The sequence below is a fragment of the Sparassis crispa genome (genome assembly GCF_003851025.1).
Source record: "Sparassis crispa DNA, contig_000005F, whole genome shotgun sequence".
Taxonomy (NCBI): Eukaryota; Fungi; Basidiomycota; class Agaricomycetes; order Polyporales; family Sparassidaceae; genus Sparassis; species Sparassis crispa.
This window is the reverse complement of record NW_020939752.1, coordinates 638,998-656,115: the sequence shown is the minus strand read 5'-3', so window position 1 is coordinate 656,115 and position 17,118 is coordinate 638,998. Positions and strand designations below refer to the sequence as shown.

General features: G+C 55.0%; 5 protein-coding genes across 5 annotated transcripts; 1 reads left to right on the top strand and 4 right to left on the bottom strand.

The window, feature by feature from the left end:
* Positions 1 to 327: 327 nt before the first annotated feature.
* SCP_0602460 (hypothetical protein) lies at positions 328 to 1,028 on the bottom strand (the record flags this gene model as incomplete). The annotated part of the gene is made up of 4 exons (XM_027759380.1): positions 328 to 348; positions 403 to 462; positions 531 to 599; positions 657 to 1,028. 4 exons carry the CDS (start codon positions 1,026 to 1,028, stop codon positions 328 to 330), a joined length of 522 nt encoding a protein of 173 aa, XP_027615181.1.
* A 2,742-nt stretch (positions 1,029 to 3,770) lies between these two features.
* On the bottom strand, positions 3,771 to 7,436 carry SCP_0602450 (Putative glycine--tRNA; the record flags this gene model as incomplete). Its single annotated transcript, XM_027759379.1, has 10 exons — positions 3,771 to 3,912; positions 4,060 to 4,087; positions 4,156 to 4,278; positions 4,347 to 4,440; positions 4,509 to 4,618; positions 4,671 to 4,759; positions 4,818 to 5,549; positions 5,627 to 5,772; positions 6,074 to 6,471; positions 7,328 to 7,436. 10 exons carry the CDS (start codon positions 7,434 to 7,436, stop codon positions 3,771 to 3,773), a joined length of 1,971 nt encoding a protein of 656 aa, XP_027615180.1.
* A 1,429-nt stretch (positions 7,437 to 8,865) lies between these two features.
* On the top strand, positions 8,866 to 11,249 carry SCP_0602440 (UPF0187-domain-containing protein; the record flags this gene model as incomplete). Its single annotated transcript, XM_027759378.1, has 13 exons — positions 8,866 to 9,068; positions 9,292 to 9,431; positions 9,486 to 10,075; positions 10,128 to 10,211; positions 10,266 to 10,320; positions 10,372 to 10,453; positions 10,510 to 10,558; positions 10,614 to 10,670; positions 10,739 to 10,784; positions 10,844 to 10,852; positions 10,912 to 10,931; positions 10,982 to 11,012; positions 11,071 to 11,249. The coding sequence occupies 13 exons, from the start codon at positions 8,866 to 8,868 to the stop codon at positions 11,247 to 11,249; spliced, it is 1,545 nt and encodes a 514-aa protein (XP_027615179.1).
* Positions 11,250 to 11,944: 695 nt separating this feature from the next.
* On the bottom strand, positions 11,945 to 13,922 carry SCP_0602430 (hypothetical protein; the record flags this gene model as incomplete). Its single annotated transcript, XM_027759377.1, has 2 exons — positions 11,945 to 13,776; positions 13,841 to 13,922. 2 exons carry the CDS (start codon positions 13,920 to 13,922, stop codon positions 11,945 to 11,947), a joined length of 1,914 nt encoding a protein of 637 aa, XP_027615178.1.
* Positions 13,923 to 14,283: 361 nt separating this feature from the next.
* Positions 14,284 to 15,990, bottom strand: SCP_0602420 (hypothetical protein; the record flags this gene model as incomplete). The annotated part of the gene is made up of 2 exons (XM_027759376.1): positions 14,284 to 14,756; positions 14,811 to 15,990. The coding sequence occupies 2 exons, from the start codon at positions 15,988 to 15,990 to the stop codon at positions 14,284 to 14,286; spliced, it is 1,653 nt and encodes a 550-aa protein (XP_027615177.1).
* Positions 15,991 to 17,118: the final 1,128 nt, after the last annotated feature.

The window sequence follows — 17,118 nt, the reverse complement described above, 5'->3', positions numbered from 1 at the left end:
GACCCACTGATTGGTTCCATTGAGGATAACAGTAATGACACAGAATGCAACGAGTTAGATACCAGAAGCCCAGGCAGTGCGAGAAGGGTAGAGTGAGCGGACGAGCGCATGCAGGTAGAGGGGAGAGAGATGCAAGAAGGGAGAGGATATCGATGCCGTGCGATGAGGATATACAACTAAGGTAGTACGGAACGTCTAGTGATGCAGAGCGAGGGACGAGAGTGCGAGAGAAAAGCTTTTGGTGACGTATGTGTGGAGCAGCATAGTAGAACTGCAAAGTCCCAGAGGAATAAAACAGAAGGAACGAGTCATCTATGTGTGTGTCGCCTAGACTGCGATCTTTTTTGTCTGTGCGCAAAGTGTCAGACGCGTCCAGGGACAGACAGGGCATACCGGACTCACTGGCTTGCGCATCATCAGTGGCGGAGAATTGTTGCCAGGCGAGTACTGCTGAGGCACGGACTGGACAGACGATACGACCCTCTGTCAGCACTGCGCCTCGAGACTCAGTCGAACTCAAAGGCACGCACAGCAGGCACGTATGTGGGGGGCAGGCCGCTGCTATGTGAAGCAGCAGACTTGGACAAGGCTTTTCTCAACTGAGTACAAAGGAGATTACTACTCGGGTCTGGCAATATAGGATTGCGTCTAGTTACCTTCGCTTCACTCTCTGCCGCGCGCTGGGCCGACATGGAGGGGTGGAGCGAGACGCTGTCCACGCTTTTGGCTTGTGGTAGAGAGGAGAGGGAGCACGAGAGGCTCGGGAGCGCGATGAGCTGCTCTGGGGTCGTCGACCCGCTCGAGGACGTGGACGAGGCGGCGGAAGACTTGTGGGTGGAAGACATAGAGGAAAAGAAATTAATTGAAGAGATAGGGAGAGGAAGGGCAGTCTGTAGGACGTCTGTAGAACGTGCGGTGGGCTGAGACGCGACAGTGCGACGACGGAAGGAAAAGAGATGAAGGGGGTGGGCTTTATAGAGGAAGGGGCCCAGGCTCAGGCCTTCGCGCGCGACTATTCCGGTCTTCATCTCGCGTATACTTTTAAAAATGCATCGGAATCGCAGTAAATCGGTCATCTTCGCGCTGCGAAGATGCGACGCGTGTTCAGTCTCATCGTCCAATCACCGACCCGTTTGAAATCCTCTTCTCCAGCCAATGCACACCTGCAATCCTCTGCAATCCTATTATCCCAGGCCGGCCGGAAACCCGCCCAATTCCGGCCGTACGCCCTGCCAACCGGCCTGGCATGGCAATAATTATATTGTATACCTGACCGTGCGAGCCGGGCGCTGCCGCGGGCTGTCTCTCCTGCCGCAGAGACTGTCGGTGTGCTCGAGATAACGGGCTTGATACTCTCCTTCCGACAAGCCGACTGCCATGTACATAACTCTTCCACCCCACATGATGATGCCAAACCCCGCCTCAAGGCGAGATAGCCCGTGCTCTAATAACGTATTTACGCTCGCTGCGATGATGCAACCGCTCTCGGTCCAGTCCATTTCCCTACAATTCACTCGCGATCTCGCGATCTCCTACAGCTTTCTCCCAACATGCAGCGTGATCCACCATTCCCATTCAGGTTCTCCTCGCGCGACTGCTGCCCATCTCGTTTAGGATCATAAGACCCCACGGCGCTCCGCCGTACAAACTGCTCTTCCTGAGATCTTGCCTCGCCAGCCTCGATACAAGCTCACGCCCATGGGAACCTCGTCTGTCGCCAAGCTCCAAATATTATGTCTTCACCCACCTGGTCCAAGTGCCCCACGACTACTGCTGTTATGGTCATCTGCCGCTATCTGCACAGCACGGCGAGAAAAAGGACGTGGTCATGTCTTTTCTGAAACAGGGTAATTCTATTGAAAGCCCTCAAGAACTTCCTCTTGTATGGGAGCCGGGTTTCTCAACTAGCTCGATGCCCGCCCCGCGTCCTGACTGCCAGATACTTCCCGAGCAGTACAGATATATGTGCGCGTCTACCGATCTTAGAAGGCCTTTGAAATACCCAGTCTCGCGCCTGTGGTAAGAAGCTCCTTGCAGTATCGATGCGTGCGCGCATGCATGTCCAGGAAGCGGGTGTTTACGCGTACAGCACTGTAGGCCGTTCGTCCAGCACCAGAGTTTGCTAGGTCTCATCGAACCTTGTTCTCAATGCCGTGTCGGTGGCACTTGAGCATCCAGCATCCCAGCCCAGGCTCAAAGTTCCCTTCGCAGCATCTTCCCTTGCTCCACAAGCTAGTCAGCTGTCCGTCCGTGCACAACGCGCCGACTCGTGGCCCTGGCCCCGGCCTCTGTCAGTGTCTGCAGCGCAAACGCGCCCGGCTGCCATGTGTGTCCTCCCACGAAGCCTTCGCGATTCAACTCCCAAGAGCTTCCCTTAATCCGTCGCCGCCAGCTTGCCTCTACGTGTCCATTCAGAGTCAACACTGACCCGCGTCTCGGACACACCATCGCGTATATTGCGTTGCCGACTGTGAGCTACACGCCGAACCGTCATTGAAATATCCATCCTCCATCGATCTCGAGGCTGTAATCTGGCTATAGCCCAGGACAAGTACCATCGCGCGACGCAGGTCGCATATATATCCCAAGACAGCGCTGATCGCAATCAGGCCTGCTTCCACGACGTGAGCTTCCTTTGCAGCCACGCTTCGCTGCCGCACCTGCGATTGGGTTGCTGCCGGCCGGTCCCGCTACTTCCCGCCGCGCTGCAACAAGCTCTAATGAACTTCTCCGCAGGCGAACGTCCTCTGAATCCGAATGCGCTTCGTGCACAGATCGCTTGTCCGCGGTAGCTCTTTCCGCGTGGGGGGCAATCCCAGACCCAGTTTCTCCGAGCGTGCTCTCACGACGCGCGGGGGTTACCTCACCGCGGCGCGTCTGCTGACCGCGACCGATACTTGTACTTTGGTGTGCTGATGAACGAGCACCCAGCGCCTTCCGCAGCGTTTTCTGCCCACTTCGATCTACAACCGCGCGCGCTCGCGATTGTGAGATCGCGCACACGATAAATGTTTCCGAGCGCGACTCCCGGAGATTGTGGCGGAACTGCTCACTGCTCGCCGGCATATATTAATGCTTACTTACATCGCGCCCGTGGGGACCTTTCCGCCCCTTCATATCGCGTAAGGGAACGGAAAGCAGATAGGACCATATGCGACGCGCACCAATCTCTCGCGTAAACGTTCGCGTTCTCCATCGTCGCCGTCACGTAACCTGACAGGGTGGCAAGAACACTATCATAACCATAACTGAAACTCGGGCGCGACCTGCCCCTCGCTCGGGCCCGCCCTGACTTTCTTGTCCGCCCATATTCTGTCACCTCCGTCAGCCGCTGCGGCGAAGCCCGTCAACTGCCGCGCCGGCCAACAAACCGCCATCACCCCCAAGCCAGGTCGGCGTCGTGGACGTATAATATTGGACCGCTGGCCGCCGCGCATCAAAACGAACAATTACTTATCGCGCCTCTCACCGAAGAGCAAGGAACGAACAGCACGTTCCGTCGCGCGCTCCGATGCGCGATTGCTGCGATGACGATGAGGGTATGTCACCCGCTGTCAGGATGACGAAGCACATTGATTCCACTTCTGCCTCACCCAGATTCTAACACGCACAGCACCGGTCTCATGAGCAATGACGAGCTCGACGAACCCACGCACTCGCTTCTAATCTGCATCAGCCATCGCAACGCCCCCTCGCGCGCCCCTCGTCCTGCGCTGCACGCCGCCATCGCATCGATACATCCCAAGCTGAAGCCAGGACGCGCCAAGGCATCAATCGACAGCCTGCACGCCATCGTAAGCTGGTAATCTCCGGCAGGCCTCCGCCCAGTCGATGCTGCCTTGAACGAGCTCGGTCACCGTGGCTATAACCTCGTCGATGGGACCAATGAGCTGTCCGGTCGTATCACGTTCGCTGTAAGCACGCTCCATCAGTCACGAATTGCATGGGGCAGGAATCGGCATGTGCGCGAGCCGCTCTCGATGCCGCGGGCTTGCTGGCACCGGGAACAGAACGGCTATGGTGCCCCCTCTGTGATCAAATCGGAATGAGCAAACTCACCGGAGAGTCATCGTACGGTTTTGCACAGCTGAGCGCGAGATGTGAAAGGTCAGGATGGCGCGCCCGTGGTCTGTAATATGAGAAAAAGAGACGCACAGGCGAAGTCGAGCGTCAGGCCAAAGGGTGTGCCCAGCTCGTCGTTACGGGCATAACGTTTTCCAATTGATGTATTCGAGTCATCCACACGAGAGAACACACCCGCCTTGCGCAACTTCGTGGCTGCGCAACACAGATGGTAGCATGTTAATGCCGGCGACAGAGGTGCAGCTGACCCGGCAGTTACTCACAGACTTCCTGAACAAGCGGATCGAACTCTTCCTTTGCGCTCAATGGGACAATCAAAACCTTGGTGGGAGCCACGACAGTGGGCAGGGAGAGCACCTGGATGGCATGGCGTGCGGTAAGTGTGAACTGTGCATGAGCGCATGAGAACCCGTCTAAACGCTCACCCCACGCTCGACATCTTGTTCCCGACTCCAAAAACTGTGCTCTAGCAGTGTGTATAGAATGCGACCGAGACCGAAGGAAGGCTCGATGACGTTGGGAATAAATTCGCGGACTGTATTGAGCGGGTCAGATGACGGTGCATGCGACTGGCCATAACTGCATACCTGATTGCTTGAATGTCTTCCGTTCGATGGTCAGAAGGTCAGAAGTCAGCTTGAATTCCCTGCCGTCAGAAGACGTGATGGTACTAGGCCTGCTTGTGTTTCATGTGAGTGCAGTTCAAGAATGAGGGTGCTCAAATGGTGCCTTACCCCTGCGTCAACTCGTCCTTCAGTCTCTCCAACATGACCTCATCCAGGTTTTCAACAGCGGTCTGGATCACCACCGAGTCCTTGCCATGCTGCTTTCCCAAGTTTTTCTTGTTGAATTCAGCAACCAATCTCTCCGTGACAACCGGTTCCTTCAACGCCTGTCGCACGACGAGCGGGTGGCCGGTTCTCTGAGAATGCACGGACAGGTCGTACGCCGCGCGGTCGGCGCACCCCACGCACTCCGTCCACCCGGTGGAGTTTTCGATCTCAGCATCCCAGCAATCCGTCGCGTAGTGGGCCATCTCATTCGCCATGTGCTGACGGAAGCGCAGCCTTCTGGGGTTGATGCCGATCTTCGTGAGGAACAGCCAGATTCGCGCGAGGAAGTAGCCCAACGTCTCGTTCGCAATGATTCCCTTGTCCACCGCCTCGCCCACGCGCATCGGCGTGACCTGCGTGCTCCCGGCGGTTTGCACGTGCCGGTCCAGCAGACCGAGGACGATGTCCCGCACGTCTGCGAACCGCGCATGCCGCTTGTCCTCGGGGTCGACGTAGTGCTCGATCTCCGCCATCGTAAATTCGCGCACGCGCAGCAGCCCCGCGCGTGGCGATATTTCGTTCCGGAACGCCCGCCCAATTTGAGCAGACGCGAATGGCACCCGCCCGTTGTTGAACTCGAGCAGCCGCGAGAAGTTCAGAAAGTGCCCCTGCGCTGTTTCTGGCCGAAGATACCTGCGGAGTGGCATGAGACACCGGACGCCCGCGGTGGAACGGCGGAAGAGGGGCAGAAAGAAAGGGTGCGCACTCACCCAGGGTGCTGCCCAGTGGGGCCGATGCTGCTCGCGAACATCAGATTGAATAGCTGCGGTTCTGACACCTCGTTGCCCGAATCTGGATTGGTGATTTTGTGCTTCTGGCAGAGCTCCCCCAGCTCAGGACCAGAGTAATTGTCCAACTGTCATGAGATCAAGATATTAGCCGGCAATCAAAGAAAGCGGTGTTCGCATTGACTGGTTGTCGAGGAAACTCGAATTCCAGGGCCTTGAGCAGAGCTAATCAGGCCATGTAAAGAAGACTTCGTGCGGACTAGGCTCAGGCCCGCAGGATGCATCTCTGCAGAGAAGAGTATGCCGCGTGTCTGGGAGAACATCTGTCGGGGCTTCCGCATGGGTAAGGTAATAGAGCATGCAAGGCGCATTCTCAGAACAAAGAAGCATGTGTGATACGAACCCCCAGACCGGTTGCGCTTTACTTACCTGCGCCAGAATGTGCTCGTATTCCGCGACGACCACGTCGGGAAGCTGCACCACGTTGGGTTGCGCCTTTTCCTTCTTCTTCTTTTTCTTTTTGTCGTCTTCCTTCATAGGCTGCGCAGCCAACCCGCGAGCTTCCTGGTCTCCGAGGAGGCGATCACTGAGAACATTTTTGACGAGGTGGTCCGCGCGAAGAACCTCGCCGGTCTTCAGATCTTTCACCATCCAGTCGGCGAAACGTGCAACATGGCCGGACGTCTCGAAAACTGGAGCGGGGGTCATGATGGTGGTATCGAGCTCGAGCATGTGTTCCTCGATTATGAAGTGTCTCCGCCATTCTGCAATGATATTGCTCTGCAGCGACGAACCGGGGGGGCCATAATCATACAGACCCGCGACACCTGTGCCATTGTCAGAACGAGAAACAATCACTTCGGTCACTTGACAGTGCTAGAGCTCCGGAAATAAGTCCCGCCGAATTTTTCACCGGGTAATACCCCAGTGGGGTCAGAAAGGGCACTTTTCAAGCTGTGTTCTTTATAGTTATTGGCAAAGTCTCCGCACACACATTTATGTGTGCGAAGCCTGGAACCGTTTTCAGCTGTAACAAGGTCCCCTGCATAGGCTGCAAGAGAATGGATATGAGATAGCCAAATCTTGGCCACTTAACCCAAATCGCCCACGTATAGGATATGGCAAGTAAAAATCGGGGGTCTTGTCTGCCAGCGATACGACACCGAAAAATAACCACCCGTCAGTGGTAGACGGGAGCTCGTACCCATCAGCTCCCTGCTAGGTACAGTGGACTCTCTCCGGCCGCTGTCCAACCCCGTTTTATCCGGGCCGAGGTACGTTGTGAACCGAACTGGTAGGAACCAACTCTGTCCGCACGGGCGACCTGGGAGTGCACCGAGATGACACTCTTCTTGTCCTCATGAGGGGGAGATTGACCTAATTTAAGGGCCTCTTTTATCCGCATACGGATCAGACACGTTGAAGGATATGCAGGGGGCATCTGCAACTCAACAAGACAGCAAGATCTCGAAACAGTCAAAGGGCCCTCTCTCGAGCTGCTGTTGAGTAGACCGCGCTACCTGTCCGTCGGAACGCCATCGCAGACCTGTCTAAAGGCATCCATACGGCACGCATATAGGCAGTAATTCACCGACGAATTCCGACCTCGAGTTCTTCACCAGAAAATAACCCAGGTTGTAACGAAAGAGGAAACTTATTCGTGGAGCTCTACTTGACACTCACCGCCATAAATCTCGAAAGCAGGCGCGTAGAAGAATCGGCGGTTGAGCAGCGCTTCCAGCCGCGCCTTGTCGAACGGGTGGGCGGTCTTATTGACCTCGATATTGGCCATGTCCAGATGATTACGACGGATTTGAGAGCAGAAAGACGAAGGACGACGAAGATATGAAGTAAGACAAAAAGGATGGACTCTAGCACCTCGCAGGTGCATCCGTTTTATCAAGATCTGACTCGTAGACGAGAATGACGTTCGACAGGCTTCCCGTGAGCAAACTTTGTTATCGGATCGTAATCCGCCGCTACAACAGCTCTTACCATATATTAGTAGCTAAATTACTTAATTGTTCTAATGCCATTAGATACCATTGTAACAGGGCAGGCACTTATACGCCGCCCTAGCCTGGCCCTGCGTCCTCAAGTTGCTGCAGCTTCTTCTGGTCTGCCTGAGTCGAACCGTATAAGGTCTTACTCTTATCAGTTAGATTTTATTGTGACTTCATCTGTTTCGACATCTGGCGGTCTGCAGGCTGTGCGCATCTTCACAACAGCTATTCATGCAGTGCTAGTGATCCTAGTCGTGTCAGTGAACATGATCTGTATCGTGATCGTCCTCCCCCTCTCAACAAAGTCACTATTTGCGGGATCCCTACGGGAGACTACCTCGTTCCAACGTCTTGGCGTTGGTCTTCCAACCGGTGATAATGATCTTTGCAGCACCCCGCCCATGCCATGTGTGCGTGCCGGGATGATGTCGTTGATGTTGTTGGCCCAGCTGTTTCAAGGAACACTTACCGCCGCCAGGCCTAGTCCAAGTCTCTGTGGACCTCAGAGCCATACGAAGTGGTCGTTAAATCCAGGCCGAAGCCGAAGTTTCTTTTGCGACAAGACCTGACCTGAAACCTCGGGGTACAGCAGTGCCGAAGCTTACCCAGCGTCGTCTTGCCCTTCCTTACCCGTGCTTTGCACCCCGTTGTCGGAAGTTATACATATACCGGAGCCTTGACCCGACAGCGACCCGCAGGATGAACAGTGAGTGTCTGCCAGGGCCGTAGATCTGAGACTTGGGAGTTGCAAAGTGTCGATGCCTTTTGTTGCTGTGCGTGATTTCATGTAAATGACCACCGATAATTCCACCAGCTGCAGGAACAAGTTTTGAGTCACCATCCTCTATTTCTGCCATTGCGGTCACTGGAGTGAAATTGTCTTCAAATTTCCATGAGCATGGGATCTCCGAAGGTCGATCTGTCGGTATAGATGGTTAGACGTATTTCCCATTACAACGGTCCAGCATCGGCGAGCAGGATGGGCTGAAACAGGGCCCATTCGCCAATGCACTGATCACGAAACCAATGATTTCAATTCGCCAAGAGGATGTCGGGCGGGCAGTACTAGCGATCATTGGGCGCTAGAGAGCTGCTCCTTAACTACCGCTTTGCAAACTCACTTTCTCTCCTTCCTTTCTCTCTCCTTCTCATTCTTTCAGCTGTGGTTTGACGTTTTGCTTAGGCTTTTGTTGAGTCCGTACTAGTAAATCGCGCAAAATGGACTCGTCGTTCATGCATGCGGTCGACCCGTTTGCTGCGAAACGCGGGGGAGTCTTCTGGCAGTTCTTGAATGCGCTATCTGCGACCGCAATCGTCAGGTGTTGGCCTCTCCTGGTCTTCTTCACAGGCTGGGCAACGGCGATCTCGTGTATCAGCCATTTTGTGCATAATGTGGGCATACAGAGTACCCTATTGACTGTGTGAGTGTGCATTTCTCGTATATTTGCGGGATGTTGGGGTCTCTGTGATCTGAAATGAGGCGCGCGGACCGAGGGGAGGGGCCCACAACATTCGGAAAGGTGCAGAATGTGTGCGCGAATAATCATTGAGTGTATCTCCCATGTTGAGAGCGCTCGCGTTTGACTTTCATTAATCGCTTCTCTGCCTGCTTCGGTATGGTTCTCACACATGGTTACTTGACAGTATCGGTACCGTCCTCGGTTTCGTGGTATCGTACAGGACGACGTCCAGTTTTGAACGCTACAACGAAGGCAGAAAGCTCTGGTCACAGATCGTACTCGCCAGCCGTACGTTTGCTCGCACGACCTGGTTCCACGTACCAGGTACGGTCTGTGCAGCACACCTCCAAGTTCCACTCATTGATCTCCAAGTCTCAGAGATGATGCCAACTGGCGCGGACGACAAATCCACAGTCGAACAGCGCAAGCAGCGTGTGCTCATTGAGAAGAAGACAGCGATTAACCTCGTCGAGGCGTTCGCAGTCGCTGTGAAGCATTACCTGCGCGGCGAGGAGGGCCTCTACTACGTCGATCTCTATCACTTGGTCAAGTTTCTGCCATCTTATGCGCTTCCCGCGGGGCTGCCCTCTGCGGTAGACATCTCCGAGACGTCGGGGTCGCCGATTCCGAGCGATAGTGAGAACGGTCGTCTGTCTGACGTGACTTCGCTGCGCAGCCCGGAGGCTCCGACTTCCGGCAACCCCGTGAGCTCAGCGGTAGCGCGCGGGGCGCACCTCCCACTGCCGGTCACGGCCAAGTCGTCCAACAGGACAGCGTTTTTGGACATTCGTGTAAACTCTGCCACCAAGTCGCTGTCGGACAAGGAGAAGAATCTTGGGGTAGTGACTAGCGCCACCGAGGATGGTTTCCTGCTACCCGCGCGCAATCCGCCCCGGTTCCACCTTTTCGACGTGTTTCCGTTCTCGCTGTTCGTTGGCCGACTTACGGAAGCGGGAAAGGATGTAAAGGTCTGTTGTTGCTTGCGAGAGTGATGTTAATTTGCTGATCAATTAAATATAGGGTAAAAGGGCGGCTCGTCTGCGGGCGAAGATGCAGCGTGAGACCAAGACGCACAATCTGCCTTTGGAGATTTCTCTGTATCTCGTATGTATTCAAATCTACACGATGCTAAGAACTTGCATTTACGTGTTCCGCCAGAGCTCGTATGTCGCTGCACTGCAGACTCGCAAGGCAATTGATGCCCCCACCTCGAGTGAGTGCTCATCAACCCTTCTGATCAAGAAGGGTCTAACCGTCCATGCAGCCAACCTCCTCAACGCCCTCGGGCAACTTGTGGATGCGCTCACTGGACTCGAGCGGATCCTGACTACGCCGATTCCTTTTTCGTATGCCCAGCATCCGGTGCTGCTTGTTAGCATTCTGACCCTTCTATTGCTAATAGATATCGCGTACACTTGTGGACTGTGACTACCCTATACTGTTTCTTCCTGGTATGCCCGACATTCAATAATGTGCTGTCCGAGCTTTGCTGACCATGAGCAACAGCCGTTCCAGATCTGGGATCCTCTCGGATGGCTCACTATCCCGGCTACCTGCCTGCTGGTGCGTTGGTCATGCTGTTTATATCCCGTGGTGTCACCTAGGTCTGATGATTTTGATTCTTGATATAGAGCTTCATCTTCTTTGGCTTCCTGTTTGCTGGCGAGGAAATTGAAAGTGAGTATGTGCGGTTGCCGTTCATTCGAAGTTTGTCTGACATTTGCCTTGTGTTCTAGATCCATTTGGTTAGTGCTTTCCTCGTTTTTCTCTACTGGAGTGCTGTATTTATTTCAATTTCGTCAAGGCTACGATAAAAATGACTTGGTGAGCACTGAACGCATACCTGAAGCGCGCCCCACTGACGTTCTATACAGAACATGGACCATTTCACACACAATATCATCCGTTAGTTGTCATCCCCGCTCCACCTGCGCTCTGCACGCTGACACCCCTTTCGTCACAGGCAACGAGCTTCGGGCACTGACGGCGCTGCCCGTGCCGGACCCGTCAGTCTGGGCGTTCTCCCCGCTCAATGACACAGTCCTCGCCGACCCCATGGTACAGGGCATCGAGCGTGTCTCCCCCGACGAGTGGATGCAGCGCGGCTACTCGCACATGCAAGCCGCGCTCTGCGTCGTCTAGGCGCTCTGCCACGACCCTGCCCCATATCTGGTGCTCACGATAAAACGGTGATATACGGCAAGATTACTCGTCATGCATGACAGTTACGCTTTACCCCCCTGCATTATATTCAAAGCGGACTCGACTTCTCAATTGCAATTTTCCACAACGCACGGCACGTTAACATATTTACAGCGCATCATCTTGATAACGACATTATAACTTATTGGTTGGCCTACCTGTTGTGCACATGGCAGGTTGCACGCTAATGTATACACCGACCTTCATTCATACGACAGTAGAATATCATACTTAGCATTCTTCGCATCAGTACTTGTGTCTCGTGCATGAACATACCACTGCGAATTCCAGGTGTATGCTACTGCCATAGACAGCCTCGTTCTCTGCCGTGTCTGGATTCAACGTTCAACTCTGCAGGTGTACATGTGAGGACGTTAACGCGCATTAAAATATTAACGTCCCGCTTGGCTCCTGCTTCAAAAAAAAAGTAGAACTTCTGGCGTTTAATAATTACAGTAAATACTCATCTGTGGCTACAAAATATGCGGGTCATACAGATATGCGAGAACACACGATAACAACAATGACACGACCGATGTATACAAGCTGACCATCACCTTCACCACACGGGATATATCGAGGAAGCAACAAATCCAAACGATCTAGCGAACACCCTCCTCTTCATCCGCATCGAATCAAATCTCAAGCAAGTCCTGCGCAAACCGGTCAAGCATATGGATCCCAAACCTCCCAGCGTACGGACCCTCTCCGAACTCGCGCATCCACGCCTTGCTCAGCCCGCCCTCCCACGCATAGAGCTCCACGCGCCACCCCTTCTTCAGCGCCGTACGCACGCACCCGAGGAACCCTTCCTCGTTAAACTGTCCGACGTTCCCGTCACCTGTCGCGAGCACGATCGTCGCACCTGGCGGGACCGCATCCGCCGCGGCGATCGCCTGGTGGAGCTTCAGCTGCAATAGTTCGTCTACGCCCTGCTCGCGATAGCGGACGCGAGCGTTGTTGCCGTTGCCATTGCCGCTGCTACTGCTAGTCGCCCCCGTCCCCGTGCCTGCCCCCGGTTCGGACTCGGTCGACGTCCCGCCGCCGCCGATCGAGCTCTTGTGCGAATGCCCATTTGGCTGGCCCCGCGAGTGGTTGTAGGGTATCGCGGGCTTGCGGCCGCGGCCCTTGAACGGTGGATGCACGTTATCGCCGTTGGGGTTCTGCAGCTCACGCTCGCGTTCCGGTTCGCGCGGCTGGCGGTCCGCGCCGTCGCCGGTGTCGGGCACGCGCGCGTAGACGCGGACTTCGTAGCCTAGCTGGACGGCGGACTCCATCGGCTGGTAGAGTGGAGATGAAGCAACGAGCACGCGGCGAGTGATCGGGCGGCCACGCTCGAGAATGAGTGCGAGCGCAGCGTGCGACATATGCGCATGCTTGCCGGCCTTGCGTATGAGGTGGTGTAGGTGGCGTTTGAGGTACGTCACGAAACCGATGAGAATGTTGGAATGATCGATGAACACATGAATGAGCGTGTCCTGCGACTGCGGGACGGGCCCGCGTGGGTCGACAAACGAGGATGAAGAGGAATCCGAGCTCTCTGGATTGTTGAGTGAGAGGATCGACGAGAGCGTCGCCGCGTCCTCTGGAAAAAAGAGCCGCAGCTTGTGTGCGAGCGTGCGCAGTTGTATGATGCGCGCGTCAAAGGGTATCGATACCCGCAGGCGCAACGTCGGCGTGGACTTGCTATGGTGTAATCGCGGCTTCTCCACCGCCGCCGATTGGAGCCGTCGTCGCTCCTTGCCATTCGGTTGCAGGCCGACGTGGACAGCTTGGAATAGAAGAGAAGATGGTCCTTCCTGTGAAGAAGACGACTCGGACGCATCATCATCGCCCGGTTGTGGCACGACAGTTTCGGTGTTAGCGTCCTCGTCCTCCACAGCACCCCGTACTCGAGATACCTCCTGCACCGACCGGTTCTTCTTTCGTCGTCGCTTCCGACGCGGCTGGACGGCGTGTCGCCAGACACTGTCCGAGGCCGTGGTTGTATGTGTGGTCGTGGCCGAGGCACTGCTCCTCATGCCGCCTATGTCACGCTGTGCGACAAAGCGCGCCCGCTCGGCGGCAATGAAGCCCAGCGCCTCATCGAGCAGCCCTAGCGAGGGCTGGTCGACCACGTCGATGTCGACTATCTCGACACCCTCCCCATCTTCTTCCCCATCTTCTTCTCCGTCGGGTACATCTGTTCCGTCCACATCCGAAGCTGTGGAGTCTGTGTCCGACCGGGGTAACGAGCGGGCCCGGGGCGCACTGTCCGGGGATGAGTACGAGAGATATGAAGCAATCGGCGGTCGGGACCACACAGTGGACCCGCCGGTTATCTCAGAGTCATAATCGGAGGGCGAAAAAGCGAAAGAAGAGGTCGGAGTCACACTCTCGACCTCTGCGATAGGTATCGGCCCTGTGCGAGGCTGAAAGGTATTCAGAGCACGAAATACGGTCGTAAAAGCACCAAGATCTGGTGCATCTATGGTAGCCACCACGCCCAATAAGCGGGAGATATCAGGAGAGAGCTTGGATGTGGTACTTACCATCAGAAGTTGCCCCGCTTGCTACAGAGTAAGAGGAGAAAGGACTGAAAGGGGTTGGAGAAAATGTAGAGTCCGAGGCCATTATGTTATAGAATAGTTGATAAATCAAGGTGAGAGAATATAACAGAGGTGGATAGGGAACGTGTAGTGGTCGTGCATCTGCCACCACCTCGCGGAGTACGGACAAGTTAAGAGAGCCCCATATCGGGTAGGGCCGCCCCGGTTAGTCAGAACTCGAATCTGCCGACTGTTACAGATATCGTCCACACAAACTGAATAGACATCGAGCAGATTGTATATGGGTACAAATGGACTACAATAACAGGCAGAACACGATGGAAATCCGAAGCGTCGAGAGCAACATCAGAGCAAATATAAAGAGATGAGATGTGCAAAACAAAACCATTCCTGAAATCCTGACAAATCCAAAAACCTGGCCTCCTTCACTTTCTCCACCACACACTAGCATCGGCGGCACTGTTGACGCTGTTGACGCTGCCGACGCTGGAGCTGACGGTGTGGCCGCGCTTGCGACCAAATAGATTGGGGGCAATAACATTATCTTGAGGCTCTGCAGCCGCATCGAGTCTTTCTTCTGCAGGCTTTCGCCATTCCCGATTGTCTGTGCGGTTCCCCGCCGTCGACATCCTACGCTGAGGCGGGCGCCACTTGGGCACATATGGCGAGTTCGGCGGCGTGTAAGGCGAGGACGACCCGTTGAGCGGAGTGCTCGGAGATCCTGATTTGTTGCTGCTGCCGCCCAAAAAAGCACTAGTGGGTTGAGAAGGGAAGGCCGATACAGGGATCGACGGGCGGCGTGGGCGCCATCTCGAGGGAGAAGGAGGAGATGAAGACGGACTACCCAGCTGGGCCGCATCCTCCGACGTACTACTGTTCTGTTCGGCGTCCGACGGAGCTGCAGATGACGACTATGTCAAAGAGATGACTTTTGAGAGATCAGTCCGCTCACCTCCATACACCTTCTTCAAGATTTGCTTGAAATCAGCGCGGATCGCATTATACTGGATGATCCACAGGGGCTCGAAAAGACCAAGAATGATCTTGTCGAGCCCCATCTCGAGGAAGTGAGCTTCGGACTCCCCAAAAACCAGGGAGAGGCTCTCGGGGTTCCCGATCCTCACTGGACCAAAGTCCACACCCAGCCTCGTGTCCACGCCCTGCCCTTCCACGCGAGATGCGATCGACATATCGTCCAGCTGCTTCAGCGTCTTCCGCAAACGGCCTGTGTAGAGCAGTAGCTCCTCCTCCGTCGCCTGGAAACCTCTGCAGACAAGGTAGCACGAGCTCCGGCGCGCGTGGAGCTTCCCCGACTTGCTCGCGGTGACGCAGTCGAAGGACTGGTAGAGCAGGCCGATCACGTCCACCAGCCATGCGAATCCCTTCGTGTTTATCGTCATGACGCAAGATCCCCCAGGCGCGAGGTTGGTCATGATGATGAACACCTGCGCTAGCACCAGCTGCGCGCGCAGCCACCACGGTATCTTCCGCTCCTCCAGCGTCGGGAAGGCACCGGCAATGATCAGATCGTAGGAGAGCGCATGATCATCGCCGTCGCCGGAGTCATCGCGGGTCTGCACGATGGGATTCCTGTCTTCCACGACGGCTCTCATGACGAGGGTAATGATATTGTCAAACACCACTCGGTAGCGGGGCCCGAAGGTCGACAGCTCGAGGGGCATCGTAAACCGTGCCTCCTCATCGGGGAGCGTGATCCCCGCACCTAGCGCCCTCCTGTTGGATTTCATGAGCCAGTTGGAAAAACCGCCCGGGGAGCATCCGAGGTCGAGGAAGTTGTGCACGCGCCCGCCGCCGAAGCAGTTGTCGCTATTGCGGTTGATCTCCATGAACGCTTTCTCATAGTTCCACAAGTGCAGTAGCGAGGGGTTCTGCGCGTCCTGTAGGTGGATATTGCGCCGCTCTACGTACTGGTCGTCGACGTCGGAGGACGCCCGGTAGAGGAACTTCATGTGCAGCAGGCGACGGTACGCGTCCGACTGCTCGAGGAACCGGTGCTCGAATGCGCCGAGCCTCGAGGTAGCTGACGAGGGCACATTGCCGCTTGCGATGAGAGCGTCGACCTCGGCGATGGAGTTAATACCGAATACGGGGCTTACGGGGTTTGAAGACATGGCGTGCAGCGTTAGGATCAAGTCAGAATCCCAGAGAAACGGCTGGGCACCGTGCGCCTTTAAGGAGAGCAGGACGACGGGCGACTAGCAACATGAGGCACTGGCGGCTACGAGACTTGGATACCAAAGACAGAAGAGGAGAAACTTCAGTGCATCGTGCTCGGTCAGTTGCGGTGGAAGCTGTGTGAGATTCTGACATCAAGACTCCGTATCCGTATAGGCATGTCACATTACCACTTAATGGACGGAAATGAGACTCATCGGGTCAGCGTACACTTCTGGATGTCGCCGCAATAGATCCGTGGTGTTCTGTAGAATATCCAGCATCGTCATAGTCACGGTACTGGAGAAGCCAGATACATTATACGTGCACCCAACGTGCACCCCAAAATGACCGAGAATATATCACAGACTTCCAGTTCATTCAGCGACACAGCATGCGCAGGATTTGGACATGATAGAGGAGCTAAGGCGATGTCGAGAAGAACAAGCACAAGGGAAACCTTGTGAGTGCCAACCTTGTCGAGCTGCGCCACAAGTAGCTAATTTATTTGCTTGTATTTGGCTGTACGTAACGCTCGCTCGTCTGATCAAGCCGACAATGGAATCGCTCTACGGTAAGAATATTTGTCTTTCAGAGCGTGGAATTTACCTGGTCTGCTACTGTACTCAACAAGTGAATTCGTGAGGTAGCCCGTAAGTAATTTAAATATACTCGCCTGACCACGTGCACAGTCACGTGCACACTCTAAATTTCAAATTTCCTTTCAAGTTTCCGAGTCGTAAAAGTAGTAATTAACCCGCGGACCAGAGTCGACAAAGGATCGGACACAGCTCATGATTGTGTAGCTCGGCTGTTAATTTTCTCTAGATGCTCGCCGTGAGGCATTCATGTTCTTTGCACAAACCCTCAGCAAAGACGCTTGCGAATTAGCCAAGCGTTTTTGCCTGCAGCTGGGAGTTGACAAGCTAGCTCTCCATGCCGCTCGCCGATTTATATTTTATATTGTTTTGTGTGGAGATACAGGAGGTATGGTCGAAGTTGCGGGGACGGCGGTCCGATGAGCCCAAGATAGCCCACTGCAGCTGAGTGCTCCAATCGGCGCTTCTCGCCTTGAAGGGGCTATC